This window comes from Callorhinus ursinus, unplaced genomic scaffold (assembly GCF_003265705.2).
Source record: "Callorhinus ursinus isolate GAN/ISIS: 27379988/994484 unplaced genomic scaffold, GSC_fseal_2.0 scaffold15, whole genome shotgun sequence".
Lineage (NCBI taxonomy): Eukaryota > Metazoa > Chordata > Mammalia > Carnivora > Otariidae > Callorhinus > Callorhinus ursinus.
Window position 1 is genome coordinate 140,491 of NW_027397077.1, and position 19,796 is coordinate 160,286.

At 55.2% G+C, this 19,796-nt stretch overlaps 2 protein-coding genes across 3 annotated transcripts in view; both read left to right on the forward strand.

Annotated features, from left to right (window-relative positions):
- Nucleotides 1–583: 583 nt before the first annotated feature.
- Nucleotides 584–5,092, forward strand: FAM32A (family with sequence similarity 32 member A). Its single transcript, XM_025885398.2, has 4 exons — nucleotides 584–723; nucleotides 843–984; nucleotides 4,492–4,545; nucleotides 4,829–5,092. The coding sequence occupies exons 1-4, from the start codon at nucleotides 650–652 to the stop codon at nucleotides 4,895–4,897; spliced, it is 339 nt and encodes a 112-aa protein (XP_025741183.1). The 5' UTR covers nucleotides 584–649; the 3' UTR covers nucleotides 4,898–5,092.
- A 3,022-nt stretch (nucleotides 5,093–8,114) lies between these two features.
- Nucleotides 8,115–19,796, forward strand: part of AP1M1 (adaptor related protein complex 1 subunit mu 1) — a 29,157-nt gene continuing 17,475 nt past the window's right edge. The window contains exons 1-5 of one of the 2 annotated variants that reach the window (XM_025884854.2): nucleotides 8,116–8,275; nucleotides 13,820–13,976; nucleotides 16,003–16,070; nucleotides 17,712–17,842; nucleotides 18,825–18,972. In XM_025884854.2, coding sequence (XP_025740639.1) covers nucleotides 8,234–8,275; nucleotides 13,820–13,976; nucleotides 16,003–16,070; nucleotides 17,712–17,842; nucleotides 18,825–18,972 — 546 coding nt within the window. In that variant the 5' untranslated portion in view covers nucleotides 8,116–8,233. Of the gene's footprint in view, nucleotides 8,276–13,819; nucleotides 13,977–16,002; nucleotides 16,071–17,711; nucleotides 17,843–18,824; nucleotides 18,973–19,796 lie in introns of both variants that reach the window. The other variant, XM_025884855.2, reaches the window with a different exon arrangement.

A 19,796-nucleotide genomic window follows, 5' to 3' on the forward strand; every position in this document is an offset into this window, starting at 1 on the left:
TGTAGGGCTTACTTAAAAATAATACCTTAAAAAAAAAAACACCTCTCAAAATACAGCAATAAAAGAACAGAACATCCAAGTGCACACAAAGCACTCAAGAGAACACTGCGTTTTAGGAAATGGGGCTTTGGGGACACCCAGGTGGCTCAGTCGGTCGCACATCGACTCTCGATTTCAGCTCAGGTCATGATCTTGGGGTCCTGAGATCGAGCCCCACCTCGGACTTCGGGTTAAGTGTGAAGTCAGCTTGAGATGCTCTCTCCCTCTGCCCCTTCCCCCACTAGCCATTCGCGTGTGCTGTCGCTCTCTCAAATAAATAAATAAATCTTAAAAAAAGAAAAAAGAAAAGAAAGGAAATGGGAGATCTCTCAAAGGAGCTTCTTGAATTCCGATGGGCCCAAGGCCCTAGAAACCGAAAGTGGGCGTCAAACCGGAAGTGTGGCAGGAGACTGGATGCAAAGGATGAGGTCCAGTCAGACTCTCCAGGCCCCACCTACAACCGGAACTTGCGACCCAGCTCCACATGCCAAGAGCGCAGGCGCACCTCCTAACTCAACCAATCAAGACGAAGTGAGGCGGGCGTTCCTACGTAAATGGCGCACTCAAACAGGAAGTGTGGCAGTTTACTTACAGAACTGCAAGTGGCATCATGGCGGCGTACGAGCAGGTTCAAAAGGGGCCCCTGAAACTAAAAGGCGTTGCAGAGCTCGGCGTCACTAAGCGGTGAGTCCCCGGGAGCACCGCAAAAGCTTGTCTTCTGCCCCCTTAAGCCTCTTCTAGAGTCCCCGAGCTCTTGCTCTCTGATCCGCTCTCACCTTCTCTCCCCGCTTCTCCCCTCTCAGGAAGAAGAAAAAGAAGGACAAAGACAAGGCGAAACTCCTGGAAGCGATGGGAACGAGCAAAAAGAACGAGGAGGAGAAGCGGCGCGGCCTGGACAAGCGAACCCCGGCCCAGGCGGCCTTCGAGAAGATGCAGGAGAAGCGGGTAAGGCGGGTGGGGAAACGGGGGATGCCCCGCGCAGCAGGTCTGGGTCTCCGGAGGTGGAGGGAGACGCAGGGCCGGACGACTCGAAATTGGGGTCAGCCTCGGGCCTCTCGGAGGGGTGGTGAGTGGTCAGAGAGACCTTGATTCCGGGAAGATGCTACGTGGGTGAGGAAGAGTCCACGGTTGGGGGAGCTCCCAGGACAGGAAGAGCTTCTGGTCAGAGCGGATGGCAGAGAAAGCTAGAGCTGGCGTTGAAAGGCCAGAACTGGAGACCGGATTTGGATTCCACCGCAGTGTCTCATTTGCCCCGTGACAGGATTAATGACTCATCTTTCTGCCTCAGTTTACTTATCTGTAGGAGTCAGGATAGTGCTTTCTCCTAAAAGGGATGGGAACTTTAGATGAAGTCATGCAGATAAAGCATTTGGCACTCGGTATAGCAAAAAGTCAGAGCTCAGTTGATGTTCGCTGTTGACATTAAATGGTGATGCTCCGGGCTATACGGTTCCACAAAGTCTGTTTCCATGATGACTCTGCTTGACAGATTCAAATAGGTTGTATTTGTGTCCTAGGTTCGCTCCCACGAAGACATTTGGCAGTGGTTGAGGACATATCTGTTTGTTAAAACTTCAGGGTGTGCTGGTGGGGGTGAGGGGTAGTGGGATGAGGCCAGGGCTGCTGCTCAACATCCTACAGTAATCAAGACAGCACCCCCCACAGCAAAAATGATCTGGCCCAAAATGTCAGGTGTCCAGGCTGAGAAACCCTAACCCTGATCTGGGTGATTTGGTCCAGTAACATCAGGAAGAGTTAACTCATCACTCTCAGGCTTAATTGAAAGTCATTCAAAAAAAAAGTGAGACTCACAGACTTTGACAAGACCAACCTGGGTTCCATTCTGCCTCTACCTCTTGGTGGTGGTGTAACCCTGGGCAGGTTGGTTAACCTCCCACACCTCATTTTCTTCGCCGGTAAAGTGGGGCTGAAGTCCTTACCTAACAGGTTTGTGGTGAGAATTTAACAAGTGAATGCACTTAAGTTCCTTCCCTGAGGTTATAGTCCCAGGCTGGGCTGGGATGTGACTCCTGAAGTGAAAGTGGGGTGGGGGAGAGTCTCATCAGGTGATTAATAACAGTGGCTCAGAATAGGACAGTAATAGTGGACGCAGTGGAAGGTATCAGGTTTGGGATCGATTTTGGAGCAAGAACGGCAGGATTAGTCGATGGATTGGGTGTGGACTGGGAAATGAGGAATGACCAAGATTTTTGATGGGAGATATTGGGTAAATGAAGGTGCTATTTACTGCAGTAGGTAAGACAGCAGGTAAAGTGGGCTTCTAAAGCAGGGCATCAAGACCTTGGTTTTATACTATATGCTGGCTAATTGAACATTAAAAAAAAAAAAAAAGACCTTGGTTTTAGAGAACGCTTGAACGTTTGAACAGCTGTTAGAAAGTCAAATGGAGAATTCTTGTGAAGAGTTTGAGATCTGAATCCGCAGTTTGGAGGAGACGTCTGGGCCTCTCCTGCAAACATTCTGGAGCTGCTGTGGGACTGGATGAGATCCTCTGAGGAGACACAGTGACAGAGATGAAGTCCAGGATCTGAAATTGGAAAGGATCACGGGAAGGAGGAATACCAGGAGAGTGTGTCCTTAGGAGCTGAGTGGAGAAAGTGTTTTAAGAAGGAGGAAGGGATTGACAGTGTCATGCTGCCAAGGGTCTTATGGGGTGAGTACCTAGAGCCCTTAGTTGGCATTTGGAATGAGGAGGAAGAGTGCTGATTAGAGGGGATCCAAGGGAGGGCGGGGAGAGGCAGAGGTGGAGACAAGATGCAGAAATAACTCTTGGGAGATCTATCAAGAGGAACAGAAATGAACCTGTAGCTGGAGGGTGGTGGAAGGTCAAGGGGAATTTTTTGTTGCTGGCATTGAAAACTGGAAGTACTGCTGTGTGTTTTGTTTTGAACCAGGAGAGAAACAGGAGAAAGTGTGGGCAAAGGTAGGTAGAATTGGGAAATGCGGATTCCCCTGTGGAAGGGTGTTTGATTGAGCACAGTGAGCACGAAGGCTGGACAGTTCTTGGAAGACGGGCCCATGGAGCAGGGCCCCAGCCTGAAGGGTTAGGGCTTGGCATCTCCAGCCCCATCACCCACTGTGCAGGCTGGTCCTCATGTTCTCTGTGAAGTGGGGGTGGCGACAGCACCCAAGAACTTGGTACATGAAGTGGGGTGAGGGAAGGCAGAGCCCTACCGAGTGCCTGGCTTTGGCGGCAGCTGGTCAAGTCAGTGTGGCCTCTCTTGTGAGGAGGCACAGGCCCCACGGGGGCTCACAGCATCAGGAAGAGAGGCAGGGTCAGCCGGGGGTAGGGGGGCAACTGGATGCAGAGGAAGACGGGGCAGCAAATGAGATGAGGGACAGGGAGGAGCAGCCAGGTGGGGGCCAACAGGGTCCTATCGTGCGGGTTGGCTCGGCTCACCTGGATAGTTCTCCTGCTTGCCTCACTTGGAATCTGTGCAGTCAGATGGCAGCTGGGGTTGGAGGCCCAGCTGGGCTAGAACATCCAAGATAGCTTCACCATCACATGTCTGATGCCTTGTTGCTCTTCCCATGGCCTCTCTTCCCATGTGTCATCTTATCTTCCAGGTCCTTTCTTTCCAGTAAGGTCATCAGACTTACTGCGTGGTGGCTGGCTTCCACGAACACAAAGCCAAAGGCTGCCAGGTGTTACGGCTTCAGCCCAGCACTGGCACTGCATTCTGTTAAGTGAACTGAGTCACAGGGCCAGCCCAGAGTCATTGTGGCAGAGAACTGCACTAGAGCACCAATACCAGGCAGCATGGGTCACGGGGTGTGGGGGGGGGGCACCAAAGTCAGCTGTAGACACCCAGTCAGTAAACGTAGAGCCACGTGCAGCCCCAGGTTTGTCTGGCTCTGCGTCCCGTGCTCTTAGCTCTTACGAGGTCCCCTCCGGTGTTGGGAATGAGGGGCGGGGCAGGTCATGGTGGTGCAGGATACCCATTCCACAGTCAGGTCACACTCATCAGGGTGATCTGGACATCGGAGCCCTCGTGCCACTGTGTCACCAGCACCTACTCCCATGAGCTCCTACCATGTGTTGGGCCCTTCACCTTCCTCATTTTTCATCCGTCTTCAAACCACATCTGAAACTTTCTTTTTCTGCAAAATGGGAATGCAGTCAGTTGCCCAGGGATGCAGGAAGCACACATAGAGCTCCCAGCAGAGTCTGTTCATGTCAGCGCTAGTTATTCCTGGCCACTCTGAACCAGAGGGCAGCCAACCGGGGTCCCTGGTGGGACATGTTGGGGCTGGGTGTCGCTGTCGGACCAGCCTGAGTAGAGTTAAGGGAGGAACAGGATGTACACCCTGAGACCTGCAGTCGTGCTAGGTGTGAGCGCCAAGCTGGTGGGGACTTCCGTCTTCCACCCCATGCTGGCCTGGGCTGTGGCAGGTGTCTGAGCTCACCTCCCATGTCTATCCTCTCTCCAGCAAATGGAAAGGATCCTGAAGAAAGCATCCAAAACCCACAAGCAGAGAGTGGAGGTAAGTCACATGCCCAGTGGGGAAGACCAGGCTATGTAGGGTCCCAGCTGGGCCCAGAGGCTAGGAGCCTGGCAGAGGGAGCCCTGGGAGTGGTGGGGTGGGGGGTGGGATAACCCAACAGAAGCGACACCTCCCCAGGGTCATTTAAGGATGAACCCAGGGTTCAAGGCTGGGTGGCTTTGAGAGGAGGGGGCTCACTGAGGAGAGGCAGAGTGGGCAGTGCCACACAACCCCAGTGCCCTGTCTGAGGCTGTGCTGATGTGGGTTTTCTCGGCTTTCCCAGGACTTCAACAGACACCTGGACACCCTCACGGAGCACTATGACATTCCCAAAGTCAGCTGGACAAAGTAGCCTCCTCACCCAGGGTATGGAGTGGCATCAAGGGGAAGTGGAAGGCAAAGTTGGGGTTATGTTTCGTGCCTTTGGTATTTTCTAGAAACATTCTTTTACACACACTCTTGCGTCTTCTGCTGAGACAAGTGCTTTCCAAAGCAGTGTGCCCTCTTTTCTGGAACTTGATTAAAGTAAGACTGTCTGTTTACTCTATTTTGGTTTGTCGGTAGCATAGAAGATAAACCTTTTTAGGCTGGACTGGAAATTTTTGCAAGTTTATCCAGAGATTAAGGTTATTTCTGTGTGTCACAGAAAAGTGTCTTTACCCCCCAAGCTGCATCTAACTCTGATAGTCAGCCAGCTCTCTTTCCCCGGATGAAACAGACTCCAGAAGATAAGGAGCTTATACCCCCATGGGGCCCTGCATGAGCTGTCCTCCCAGGCTCCCTCTAGCTTGGGGCTTAGGCTGTGCCTTCCCGAGCCTAGGGAAGACACTTGAACCTTCATGGCCTTCGGAATGCCTCCCCAGCCACCCTGGTGTTTGAGACAGTGCAGCCTGGAAAGCGGGACAACCGCCTAAGGCAAGGATGGAATGCACACCTTGTCCCTGTCTGAGCCTGCGGCCGGCATGCAGCCTCTTCCCCTAGTGTCCTCACTCCAGACATGTCTAGAGGGTGTTGCCATGGCAGACGTTGTTACTCAAGCAGGGCATCCCTTTGTAATGGAACCCCGACACAGCCTGCCTCACTACCCTCAACCCAAGGCTCTAAGCATCCCCTGGGTTTATTCAGAGTTGGCACATAACTTGTAGCCCGCTTGGCCTTTCTGGCCTAAGGACACCTCAGAGGTGACATGACCTGGGCAGAGCCCCAGCACAGACCGTGCAGTCAAAGGGGAGGACCCAGGTCCTGGTGCTGGAGAGCCATAATCTCTGAGGACCGACGTGTACCTACTTGCTGAGGATCAGACTGCATATACTATTGGGAGGAAGACTCTCTTGACCCTAGGTAGTGACAGAATAGCAAAGTCAAAAGAGAAAAACCAGATGTTGGGTTCGGGGCTGTCACCTGTGAACAGAATAAAGCAAAAAATGGTTATGAAACAGAAGTCTGAATGTCTTAATTATAAGCGGTTTGATTATCACTAGAAACACTGCTTTTTGGATTTATTGCACATGTAGAATGCGCATACTGCAAAGTGACCATTTACCCTCAACTTGGAAGAAATTAGGTGACATGTTTTTCCACCTGTGGCTTGCAGCCCACCTGAGAGGTAATATACTGTCTCATTAGTAGTGGCTCCTTGGGGCAGGTTCCCTAGAGTTCTCTACTGCCTAGCCGAAAGGCACTTGGAGGCCTTTTCCATCCATGAGTCAGCCGCTGGGGTTTGTGAGCATGATGGGATGCTGTGAGAAGCCATTGTCGGGATGCTGGAAGATAGATACTCCATCTCTCTGCCTACCCAATCTAAAGCCGAATGACTTAAAACAGCAGGATTTCTCTTCGGTGGGTCGACTGCTGGGCTGGCTGGCTCTATGCCATGTGGTGTAGCTCACCTGTGTCGCTGTGTTAAGTTGCCTGGGGCCAGAACAGCTAAGGTGACAGCTACTCCTTCAGAATCTCTGTGTAGTCTATTCCATTGGTCAACACAAGTCACATTGCCAAACCCAGTCAGGGAGAGAACTCCATGGGTGCGGACACCGGGAGACATGGTTGATTCGGGCCATCGCTGTTAGTCTACCACAACGTTTCTCGAACTCTCATGGATGTTAGACTCTTCTGGGAGCATTAAGAACCACCGATGCTGCCTGGGGTGGGGTTCAGTCCCTGAGATTTTCCCCAGAGCTCAGATGACCCTAACAGGCAGTAAAGTTTGAGAAACCCTGGTCTACTGCAATGGGTCTGGTCTTTTCTGAGATGGTGCAGAGGTCAAATCTGGCTTATGTATTAAGTGTAAATGCCAAGACGGTGATTTGAATCCCTCCCGCCCCACGCATGGAGAATGGAGTAATTTATGTAAACAGTGTTTACTGTGATGGTGCTCTTGGCACTTGGGTGTCTTGTTTCTTCAAAAGACTTTTGTCCAATCTGTTCCTCCCAGCCCTGCCCTCCCCATACTGATTTTAAACATCTAAACATTGCCTAGAGCAAGGCTGAAAGGAAATGCTCCATAATGAGAGGGGTCATCTCTCCTGGGTGGTTTTTCTTTGTCTCTTACACTTTTTGGCATTTCCGTGGGTTTGTTTTTTTTCCCCGTGAAGTGTATAATTTTGTAATTTTTAAAAGACATGTTTTCCTAAAATATTGAAATATTTGGGGCAAACTATGAGGCTAGGTATAATAGGGTATTGTACAAGACAATTGTCAAAAACTCTCTCCTAGACGTTTTGTGAAAGAATGCTTCCAGCCCAGGATTTACTTGTCTTTAAATACTCCAGTTTTCTCCTCTGGATTTTCTTGCACTTCATTTCTATCCTAAGCCGAGGATATATTGCAAAAGCCATCTTTCAAAACCCCAAAGGAGATAGAAGGGAAGATCAAAAGTCAGAGGCAGGCAGCCTGAGTAAAATGGTCCTGATGCTGCAGGGTTGGGGTCCCCAGAGCGCTGTGATGGTTCACTAGGACAAAATGCAGGCATATCTCCACAGCCTGAGTGTTCATAAAGGCAGTGAGATACTCAACTGATGGATCAGGGGGCACAATGTGCATCACCCACTGCGGTCACTACCTACAGGAATGAGAGAAGTGCTTTTCACCGAGGTTCGGCGGGGCATGGTTTTCAGATCATAAATAGGCACTGACAGGTAACAAGTAGTGACTTGTTGGTAAGGCTTGAGGGCCATTCAGAGAGTTTGGCCTCTTTCCAAGTAACCACCACCTTCCCTTCCCCTATAAAGTGTATAATAATTAGTGACTATATTTGTTCCTGGAACCCCCACCAGACTATGAGTTTCCTGGGACTGGGCCCAAGGTGGGTTCTACCACCTGTATGTCACCTCACTTGGCCCACGGAGGCCGGGCGGGGGTTTCCAGCTGCCCTGGTCCCTTCGCCCCACCTGGCACCTGGAGAGTGCCTGGCGTCAGTCGGCCCCGCCCCTCCGGGCCTTACTTCCGGATGCTTGAGGCAGGAGCGGGAAATAAGGTCACATCGGGCGTACTGCGCCTGCGCGCACTCCGCCTCGCGCCTGCGCCTTTCTGGCAGCCCCTCCCCGACCGGACATAACGGTCCGCGCGCGGCTCCCCGGACCGGAAGTGGAGGCGAACTGTCGCGGGACGCGCCCGGCCTTGCTCAACGCCCGGCAGTCCCCGCCGTCGCCGCCGCCCTCGGCAGCTGCCGAGGCGTCCCGCAGCCGTCATGTCCGCCAGCGCCGTCTACGTGCTGGACCTAAAGGGCAAGGTACCTATGGCCCCCCACCCTCCCCGTTACCAGGCAACCGGTGGGGCCTCGCCCTCTGGGGGGGACCCACCCTGTTCCTAAAGTAACCCGCCAATGGGACCCACCCTAGTCTTAGGTGGGGAGGCTGGTCGGCCTCACCTGAGGGCCCCACCCTGTTGCTAGGTAACCTGGCGGGGGCTTCGATCTGGGAGCCCCGCCCCGTTGCTAGGCACGCCCAGCTGCACGGCTCTCCTCCCACTGTGGGTCGGGTGCTCAAGCCTTCGTGGGGGCATCGGGGAACCTGAGGCAGCGGGGAGGGCGGGCCGCAGCCGGTTTCGAAGCCAGGACAGGCGCTCAGGGACTGTGCGACCCTTGGCCAGAGGTGGTGAGGCGTGTCGGGGACAGTGTGCCCTCGGGCGAGTCCCGCCCTCTTTATCTGGAGATTTCTCTTTGCCAGTCCCCGCATGGATTCTAGGATTAAGTGACGCGTGTGGTGGGAGGGCCATTTTACAGAGGGAGAAACTGAGGCACAGAGAGGCGCGCAACCTGCCCAAGGTCACACCGGCCACAGAATGGCCGGTCTAGGAATCAGCTGATATTTGGGGAGCACCCGTAGGGGGTGCTTAGGCTTGGGCTGCCTTTGGTGAACAAAATCGGAGTCCTGGAGCTCACAGTCTGGTGGGAGAAAGGGACACTGATAGAAAGCACACATCTATGTCAGTTGCCATGATGAAGCAGTGAGAATGTAATAGGAGACTATGCCTGGGCTCGGGGTCAAGGAGGGCTTCCGGGAGGGAGTGACAAATCTGGCAGAGACCTGAAGGAAGAGTTGCACGTGACTAGGACCCAGGTGCCATTCCCAGGGGACTCTGGGAAAACTTCTTAAAGGAGGGATTTCAAAGCCTTTCCAGGTGGGCTGCAGCCTTCCCCCAAGTCTGTCCTGGCTAGAAGGCAAGTGAGTATTGGCCTCTTGCATCTGGAAGTAACAGGAACAGTACCAGCAATGCTATACAAGTCCCGCATGGATCACTGGAAGAGAGGTGGGCCTCGGGCCCAGGGGGGCAGGCAGGAGTTAGCTCAGAAGCAGTGGGGAGTGACGAGGTGAAGTGGCTATCCCTTCCTGCCCCCCTCCCAGAGTACCCTGCTCTAGCATTTTCTGAGAGTCCCTTGAGTGGGTCGCCTGCCCTGGATGCCACCCAAAGTCAACAGCTAGTGAGGCCCAGTGCTGGACTCCCTTCCCCAGCCCTCAGGCAAGGGAAGATACAGGACACACCAGGGGCCAGGTGGGTGCAGTGTTCCCAGAGTCCTCGTAGCATGTGCTCTTCCTTCCACACTGGACACTGTGTCCCGAGTTCCCAAAGGCTACCTTATCTCAGATCTCTCATTCCTTCAGCAAACAATTCATGAGCACCTAGCGTGCACCAAGCCCAGTGCCTACTCTTATCATGACTATGCAGTTAGGGCTGAGTTCAGAACCCATCTCTGCTGCGCAGCTGTGTGACCTGAGGCAAGTACCTTCTCTTCTCTGAACCTTGTTTTCCTCACTGGTCACGCAGGCTGGTTATGGTGTTATTGTGCAAACTCTCCGAGCAGATGTTTGAGACAGGCTAGCACCACCTATGGCCCACAGTCCTTGTTAATCCCGTCTAGGGCCTCGGGTTCTAGCACGGGAGACACGGAAGCTGATGGATCCAAATGGTCAGATCTAGGTAGCTTGCAAGGGCATGGACACAGCCCCACGTAGTATGAATGCCAACCTCAGTTTTGGTTGCAGAAGGAGAGGTGGTTACGGAAGGCCTCCCGGAGGAGGGAGGTGCCAGAGCTGGGACCAGGTGACAGTCAGGTGGACGAGGAGGCATCGCAGTTGGCCTGAGGGGTCAGGGGCAGCCTGCTGGGGCTGGTGGGCCAGAAGACCCGGGTAACACTGGAGCCTGGAGGATGGCACCAGCAGGGCCATGGGTGGTTGAGGATGTCCAGATGGGAATGAGGAACAGAGGGGACCGGTCTGATCCCAAGAAGGAGGAGCCACCAGAGGAAATTGTAGCCTGGGAGGAGCATGACCAGACCTGCCTTTCGGGAAGCTCCCAGGGCAGTCATGGACTTGCCTCCGGTCCTCAGCAACTATCGTGCTATTTATTACTCCATTCCACATGGACCTCAGGTTTTAAAAGGACCTTTTGTGCAGACTATATTTAATAAAAAGTAAGGTAATGGCACATTAAGAAATTCATGACCACACGTCTGTCTGCCAGCCAGAACCTCTGATCACCAAGGAAACCAGCCACATTTAGCTGCTAGAAAGCCCTCATGGTTACTTCTTTGCCTTTATCTTTCTTGTTTCTCTGCAGCTTCTAACACCACTACCATACTCCCCAGTGGGCTCCCATTGGCCTCCGAGTTGCTACTCCCTCTTGTTTTGCCCATTTCTGTCACCGTCTCCTGGCCGCTTCCCTTGGATGTTGACTCCTCCTGCTCAGGCCTAGGAGTCCATCCGCACTGTCCTTCTCCTTGGGCAGCCTTTGACCCTCGTCCGTGTGCCAGTGACTCAAGTTTGTACCGCAGTCCAGGTACTTATCTGGAGATCCACTGTTCTCTGGGATACCTCGGAGGTCCCACAGCCACCACAAACCTGGCATTTCCCAAAAGGAACTTGCTGCCACCCCATACCTGCTCTCTCCCCATCTCAGTGAGTGACACCACCGTCCATGGGACTGCCCTCATTTGGAGACCTGGGCATTATCCCCGCCTCCTTTCTCTCCTCATGCCCATGTTCACTCCACAGACATTCGCTGAGCACCCACTGGCATCAGGCTCTGTTGTGGGTGCTGGGACACGGTCGTGAACAAGATGGAAGTGGTCACCGTTCTCAGGGAGTCTTAGACTCTGGCAAAAGGGACAGACCATAAAAGAGGATAGAAATTATAGTGCAGCAGTGTTCTGGGCAGTGAAGGAAAAGTGGAGTTGGGGTAAGGAGGGACAAAACACGATCTCTTTGGCAGGGCAAGCAAGGAAGACTTAGAGGAGGTGCCACCTGAGGTGAGGCTTGAGAAATTAGCAGAGGCCAGGGCATTCTGGGCAGAGGGAACTGCAAGTGCAAAGGCCTCGAGGCAGGAACAGATGTGGATGGTTCAGAGAGCGGCTAGGGGACCGGGATGGCTGGAATAGGGTGACCCGGGGGTGAGCGTGGGGGCCAGATGGACAGAGAGGCATGGGCGGGGCCATGAAGAATCAGTTTGCCGTGAGGTTCAACTTGCAGTTTGTTTTCAGCACGAGGGGAGACTGGGGAAGACAGCAGTTTCAGCACGGAGAATCCCAGTCTTGAGTTCTTAAGAAGACCCCTCTCGCTTTTTTGTGGGGAAGGAATTGTGGGGGTCAAGAGCAACCATAAGGGTCGGGGTTTGTCACCTCAACATTGCCTGCCTCCCTTCAATCTGTCCTGTCTCCTGCCTTTGTCCTCTCATCTGGGACGTGCAGCCCAAGCTCTGAGGTTGTCCTCACTCCACCTGACCCGTGCTCCCCGGTCCCACCGTGGGCTGCACCCCTGACTCTACCCTGTGGCTCCAGCCACCCTGGTCCCTCTGCCTCTATCCGCCCTGTCCCCTCGGGCCTCAGTTTGAAGGTCACATCCTCGGGAGGCTCTCAGTTCCTCCTAAGCAAGCGTCCCAGTGCAGGGACTCTGTTTTGGTCACCTCTGTGGCCCCAGGCCCAGCATGGTGTGCGGTAGAGGGCGCCCAGTGCCTGCTTGTTGGATGAGCTGGCCTCTTTGCAGCCCTGGTAATGGAAGTGAGCAAGGGAAGTTGCTCTCTGCTCTTTCCTTTGAGCATTCTGGGGGCTTGGGGCTCCCTGCCAGCTGCAGCCCCCGGAGCTGTATACCTGGGGAAGAAGATGGGCCTTGGGAAGCCCAGGAAAGCAGTTTAGGGAGCAGAAGGGGCCATGCAGGCGGTGAGAACTGGTTAGAATCTGGACTCACCTTTGCTGGCTGTGTGATCTTGGGCAGGTGGTGCCAGTTTTCTGGACACCACCGTGTGTCTCTCTCAGAGTAACAGTCCCGCCTCGTGGCAGGGCCGGTATGTATTCCCGGCAAGGAGTATATGACAGGGCGCACGGGAGTCCCTTAGCCCAGGCCTGGCCCATGTTCCCATCAGCTCACCCGCTGGGTGCTGGGTCCCTAAGGCCTTCTGGACCTCAGCGGGAAGAGGACATAGACCAGGAAAGGGAAACTAGGAAAGAGGTTCTCATTTTGACGCTTTTTCTCCGATTCTCTCTCTGTCCTGGCTTGAAACAACAAAGACAGTGTATTTTGTGGAACTGCAGGTTCTGAGGCCGGCGCCGCACAGCACGGTCAGCTCTGCAGGGCCCCGCTCAGCTCAGGGCTGAGTCCTGCAGCGGCTGTCCCCCCAGGCTCATGGGAGCAGCTCTAGGCCGTGTCTCCACATAGAGCCTCTCGCAGCCTGGCAGAGCCTCGGCCACCTCCTTGTCCCTTCGGGGGGTGGGGGTCGCTTACGTGGACCAGACTGCATTTCTTTGATGAGTCCAGTCACTGTGTAAACCCAGGAAGCCGTACACACACACTCCATCACCCCCTGAGGCTTCCTCGCACCCCTTGTGTCCAGCCCGTCCCCAGGCTGCCACTGACGTGCTTTCTGTCACCACTTCCGAGGGCTTTCTGTAAGTGGAATCCCATGAGACCGGATATGCTGTCCGTTGTCTGGTCGCTCACCTGGCCCGGTGGTCCTGGGAGGCCCTTGTGCTGCCGCCCGAGTCAGTAGTCACTCCTTCTCGTGGCTGAGGAGCCTTCTGGGCTGTGGATGGACACAGTTCTTGTTTCCGTTCACCTGTTGGAGGACATTGGCTCTCCCTCCAGCCCGATCTATGTACAGTAAAGCTGCAGTGGATACGGGTCTTCACATGGATGTACGGTTTCGTTTCTCTTGGGTAAATACTTTCCTTAAGAGAGGAATGGCTGGGTCTTAAGCTAGGTTTACCTGTGTGAGAGCCTGCCAGACTTTACCAAAGTGCTTGTCCCATGTTAAGTCTCCGGGAGCAGTGCGCGAGGGTTCCAGATGCTGCGAGTCCTAACCCACAGGCTATGAAAGAGTGAGAAAGAAGGAGCAGCCCTAGGAGGAGCTTCTCCTCAGGTCTCAGTGGGTTCTGGTGGATGTGAACACTCAGCAGTGTCCCCTGAATGGGCACCCTGACACAGGCAGAAAAGTGGGGTACATTAGCATAGGAAAGGCTCTGGGAAGGTCTGCAGCGAGAGCCTACAGGAAGTTGTTTTAACCTGGCATCTCCCAGTTGACTGGGTCCTGGACCGTTGCGCCATATTCCCCTCCCCTGCAGAGCACCCGGTTGGCCCCTGTGGAGTTCGCTTTGGGAAATGCTCTCCTTGAGGAATTCCCTGGGGGACAGAGATCAGCATGGCCTGGAGTCTCTGATGGACAGGGGTGTGACTAGGGTCCCTGCGGTGAGGGAGGTTGGTGTTCTCACCTCCTCACCCCAGCACCTGGCTTGTGGGGCTCGCAGTGAAAGCAGTGTCATCCCCTCCCCCCCCCACTCCCGGCCCAGGTGCTCATCTGCCGGAATTACCGCGGCGATGTGGACATGTCAGAGGTGGAGCACTTCATGCCTATCCTGATGGAGAAGGAGGAGGAAGGGATGCTGTCGCCCATCCTGGCCCACGGGGGAGTCCGCTTCATGTGGATCAAGCACAACAATCTGTATCGTATCCCTTTGCAGGGGAGCTCCCAGGGGCCTCCTGTGTGCACGCACACACGTGGGCAACCGAGAGCTTCCAGTACCCGGCCTCGCCTGGCCCTGGGGCTGGCTCGGGCACCCCCTCCCGGAGCTCCCTGCGGCCTGAGGGGATGAGCGGGGAACACACAGGAGCACATGTGATGGCTGCTAGGAGAGGAGAGGGTACGGCAGGGGACCTCATCTAGTCTGGGGATCCAGGAAGGGTTCCCTGAGGAGGTGACATCTGGAGGAGACCTCAGGAAGACCAGGTGTCCACTCTCCAGAGCGGTAGGCAGACACGAGGAACGATAGGCCCAGACAGAAGCTCTGCAGAGAGAAAGCGAGGCTCATTCTGGAAGCTGCAGTAGGGGTGGCTAGAGCACTGGAGAGGGAGCGTGTGGTGGGGGTGAGGCCCAAGTGGTCAGCAGCTCTGAGGGGTCTCCTAGGATATCACCTTTGATGGGAAGCCCTTGGAGGGTTGTAGGCAGAGGGGTGACACAAAGCCAGATTTGCGTTTGCTGAAGGTGTCTGGCTGCAGTGCAGAGGCCAGACTGCAGGGAACAGGAGCGGGTACGGGGAGGGGGCGACGAGGCTGGGGTTAGAGTGTGCACGTTAACGTGCCCATCGCTAGTGCCTCGTGTGCACATTACAGCGAGGGTGCTGGCCTGTGACCCTCGTCTGGCCCCCTGAGGTCCAGCTCCTGCAGCCTCTGTTTCTCCTTCCCCTTGCTCTCTGGAGGGCCTGGGGGGCAGCTCTACAGAGTACCCCAGGCGGCCTGTAAGCCAGGAGTTAGCCATCTGTGAAGCCGCCCTGGGTCTGGGCGGTGGCTGCCCAGGTGTGGAGGTGGCGGTGGTGTGAGCTCAGCAGGAGCTGTCTGACCAGTTTCCAGCTGGGCCCCGGTTTCATGCGTGGGCAGCCAGGGAGGACACGGCAGTGCCTCACCTCTCTGGGTTCTGCTGCCCAACACCCTCTTCCTGCTCCCTCGTTCCACTGTCGGGTGACAGTTTCCAGCAGGGCCCAGCCTTGAGGGCCTACTGTCCCTCCTTAGAAAGCACCTGAAGGGCATGTGGTCCCAGGCAGGAGGAGGGAGGCCAGCACTCCTTTGACTGGCCCAGCATCCGTTTCCTGGGTCCCTGCTCTAAGGCAGGAAGTGAGGTGGACATGGGCCCTGCCATCCCTTTCCCCTGGAGCTCCCAGCTCAGCCCCAGGGTCCAGGTGGCACAGGCGTGTCATGAATGGGCACGTCCAGGGCACAGCACATGGACCGGCAGTGGAGGACCCAGCCTACCTCCTCAAGGTAGCTTGAGGCTCTTTAGGGAAAGAAACAGGAAGTGCCCAGCACATGCTGACCCTTCCCTATGTGGGAGGGAGAGTCTGTACCACACACTTTACACACATCACCTTGATGAATCCACTGTCATGCCCCCATCAAACAAGTAAGAAAATGGAGATGGTATTAAAAAAGTTTGCTTGAGGAGCCAGGGCTTGCAGGAAGGGCTCGAGCCAGCGTTAGCCCCAGCTGCTCCTGCTGGAGCCTGGCTGGGCAGCGGTATCACATAAGCCATTGGTTTTTGGGGAAGGACCAACTGTGGTCCTGCTTTCTGCTCCCAGAAAGAGCCGCTCTGCCTCCCCACCCTGGGCTGTTCACCCCACCCAAGGTGTACCCTTACCACCATGCTGGGCTTTGGCTCTCAGCTCAGATTACCACCTCCTCAGGGCAACCCCTCACCCCCAAGCCAGTGGCTGGGGTGGGTTCTCTGTGTCCCCTGCTGCCTCTCTGTCATGGAGGACTCCCTTGGGGCTGGGGCCACGTCTGGTGACTGCAGTGTCTCAGGCCTGGCTCAGACCATAAGCCAGTAACCCCCTGAAGGCCAAGTGAATGGCTGGGGGTTGGGTTGAGGGACGTTCTGAGCCCAGAGTGGCCGTGGGGGTCCTCCCAAGACCTGCAGTGAATCGGGGTCTACGAGGCAGCAGCCCAGGCCTCTGAACACTCCTTAACTGGGGCCGCCATGCAGTGGTTGCCACATCCAAGAAGAACGCGTGTGTGTCGCTGGTGTTCTCCTTCCTTTATAAGGTGGTACAGGTGAGTTGAGTCACAGTCCCCCTCTCTGCTGTGGGCCTCCGCCCACCAGCCACCCGAGAGCTGCAGCCTCCCAGGGAGTTCTGGGGCTAGAACCCCAGGAAATGGGAAGGGGGGGCTCCAGCTGCCCCGTTTGTGGGATTTTTATGGCCTTCGGTGTCCCTTTGACATGGTGAGGAGGGGAAAGTGAACAAGAGGCGGAGCTCAGGGCGGGTCAGTGCTCCCTGACTCCAGGAGGGACAGCTGTGCCCCACAACTGGCTGTGGAAGGGTGGCAGGGGGCCAGCTGAGAGTCAGAGCTTAGGGAGGTAGGCTAGCCAGGAGGAGGGCAGAACCAAATTCTGCTCAGAGATGGGGAGGCAGTGAGAGCAGCACATGCAAAGGCCCTGAGGCAGGAGGGCGTGTGGTATGGTACGGTCAGGGACCATCAGGCTGGCCAGTGTGCTCAGGACGGTGAGGGGCTGAGGTCAGCAAGGTGGGCGGGGCTGGACTGTGGGGTCGGGGACGCACAGGGCCTAGTGAGGAATTCGGATTTCATTCCAAGCCTGATGAGAGATGGTGGGGAACTTTAAGCAGGAGACTGACAAGACCTGACTGGAGTTGAGATTGTCGGGCTGGTTGCTAAGTGGAGGAAAAACTTGAAGGCGACAGGGAGGCCAGTGAGGAGGTTGCTGTGGGCTTCCAGAGGAGAAATGGAGGGGCCTGGCTGGAGCAGGGGCTGTGGGGTTGAAGAAAGTGGAGAATCGGACCCAGGAGGCTTGGGGTGGGCGCAGGAGAGCTGTTGTTCTCAGGCGGTGCCACGTGCAGCTAGTTCAGGAGCCACTGTGCTGGACAATGGGAAATAGGTTGGTCTGGGCAGTGGGCAGGAGAGCATGTGTCCCCCTGGGGAGCCCTGAGTCTGGGCTGAGGAGTAGCCTTCGTGCCAGAGCAGTGGCTCCGTCACAGGAGTGACTTCCGAATAGAGACCCAGCGGCTGGTGCCAGAGTGCAGAGGGACATCCACGGACCAGAGATGGGGAAAGGGGGAAGGAGGGAGGTTCTCCTCCCTGCAGCGTTTGGCATTTCCTTTTTGCCTCGGTGACTTTCCTTCAGGGTTGGTGCTAATGAAACTTTTCTCCTTTCCCTTCTTTGATCCTCTTAATTTTCTGTTGAACGGGGGGGGGGGGGGGCGGGGCATGTGTCCACAGCTCAGGGGAGTTGGAAGAGTCTGGAAGAACCGCTTGTTCTGACCCCAGTGGCTCTTTTCCCTCACCTGAGTCACTTGTGACTCAGAGGCAAAGGGTGACAGTTAAGAGTGGGGATTAAAGAGAAGCTCTGATGGGGCCCTAGACCTGGGGAGGGGGGACCATCAGGGAGGAGAGGAGAGGGAACCCACAGGGGTAGAGATGCAGGGCTTCTGCCCAGGCCCCCCCATCCCCCCCGAGGATGCCTGCCCCACCCGCAGCCTGCTTCCTGCCGCTCAGGCAGCCAGGGTTGTCCTTCCGCCCACGGTCTCCGAGCCTGAGGCCTGGCGTGTGGCACGTCGCCACGGCTCGCACATGGGCAGCTGCAGTTTGTGGGCATAAAGGGCATGTGGCTTTGTGTGGGCGTCCCCCCTTCCTTGGCCCCGTCTCACCCCATCGCTGCCCCCACGGCCCTCACCACAGGTGTTTTCAGAGTACTTCAAAGAGCTAGAGGAGGAGAGCATCCGTGACAACTTTGTCATCATCTACGAGCTGCTGGACGAGCTCATGGACTTCGGCTACCCCCAGACCACCGACAGCAAGATCCTGCAGGAGTGAGTGGGCAGGGCGGGGACCCAGGCCTGGCAACATCGCATCGTTTATGTGGTCAGGTGTGGAGACAGGAGGAAGTGAATGTGCCTTCATGTTGGGGGCCGCCACCCCGTCTCCAGCTGTCCCTGGGCGGTTGTAGAGTCTTCGCCGCTCAGTGTCCCCACGAGCACGAGCAGGTCCCTGGTGCCAGGTGGTGCGCTAAGTGCCTTGTCATTAGGGAGTCACCTACCTTTGTCTTCACTGTCATACATGACACGCATTCTTCTCGGCAGTCCAGCCCTGCCCTCCACACCGGGGCAGGTGGATCAAGTCCCTCCTGTGCACCAGGCCCTGTTGCGAGTGCTTCACCTTCACTCCTTTCAGAGCGAGGGGCGCGGCTCCCCATTTTACATGGCACAGAGGGGCACTCGGAGAAACCATGTCACTGGCCCACATCTCGTGCCTGTTGTTCCCCAGGTGGGATCGGGGTCACCAGCTTCCCCCCCCCCCCCGGGGGGGGGGCCCCCCCTCCCCCCCCCCGGGGAGGGGCTGTTCGTGCCCCCCCCTTTTTTCCTCGCCAGTGCTGTCTCCTTGCCTGCCCCCCCCGCCCCCCGCAAAATGAACGCTCTACGCTCATTGTAACTTGAGTTTGTTGGGGCTTTTTGGATATCGTAAGATATTCTTTTTTTTTTTTTTAAGATTTTATTTATTTATTTGAGAGAGAGAATGAGATATATATAGAGAGAGCATGAGGGTCAGAGGGAGAAGCAGACTCCCTGCTGAGCAGGGAGCCCGATGTGGGACTCGATCCCGGGACTCCAGGATCATGACCTGAGCCGAAGGCAGTCGCTTAACCAACTGAGCCACCCAGGCGCCCCGTAAGATATTCTTGTATTAAAGAGCTCTGGTGAAACCAGAGCCTGCCTTTTCTAGAACCTGCTACAGGGAGGGGCTGTTCTCAAAATGTTGGTGCCCCAAGTCCTTACCCTGGGTGTGGTTCCGCAGGTACATCACTCAGGAAGGCCACAAGCTGGAAACGGGGGCCCCAAGGCCTCCAGCCACCGTCACCAACGCAGTGTCCTGGCGGTCTGAGGGCATCAAGTACCGGAAGAACGAGGTGTTCTTGGATGTCATCGAGTCCGTCAACCTCTTGGTAGGCTTCCTTTCATTTCTTTTCTTCCTTTAGAGAAATTTTGTCTTCTCCATGATTGAAATAAAAGCAACTGGACTTTTACAACTAGCAAGGCCCTAAGAGACATTTACTTTCTGTGTGACAGCTGATCAGCAGGATTCAGTTTAGGCCCCTCATTGCAGCTGGGGAGCCTGTTTTCTCTTCACTAGCTTTTGTTTCTACTTAGAATCAATGCAAGCACATCGCGGTTGTTGCTGTTTAAAGCAGGGTGGAAAGTCAGAAAGCAAAGGCCTCTATGTTCAGAGAGACCACCTCACTTAAGATTCATTATCATCCTTTCGGGCCCCATTCTGTACATTTACAAACACGTGCTGTCTTTCTGTAAAGCCAAGAGCATAAGATGTGGTTCTTCCACAACTTATTTCGTTAGTGTTGTTTGACTGTTTTGTGCACATTGTTTTTTCCTTTGATGTAATTTTTTAAATTATCACTAAATAAAATTGACCTTCTTTTCTGTTAATTTTAGCACATGTACAGATTTTTGGAGCCCACTGCTATATAATCAGGATGCACATCCCCTCTAAAATCCTCCCTCCACCCCTTGGTAGTCCCACCCTTCCGCCTCTCCCCTGCCCAGCAGCCACCGCTCAGGTCCCCATCACTATCCAGTAGCCCCCCATACTCCAGTGTTTCTCTTCCCCAGTCAACCGTGGTCCGGAATCAGACGGTCCGCCTCCTGACTGTTGCCAGGTCAGCAGCAGCTTCACGCTACATCACAAGGCCCATGTCATTCACCTCGCTTCGTGTTGTCATGAGGGCATTTTGTCCTCTCTCATCATTACAAG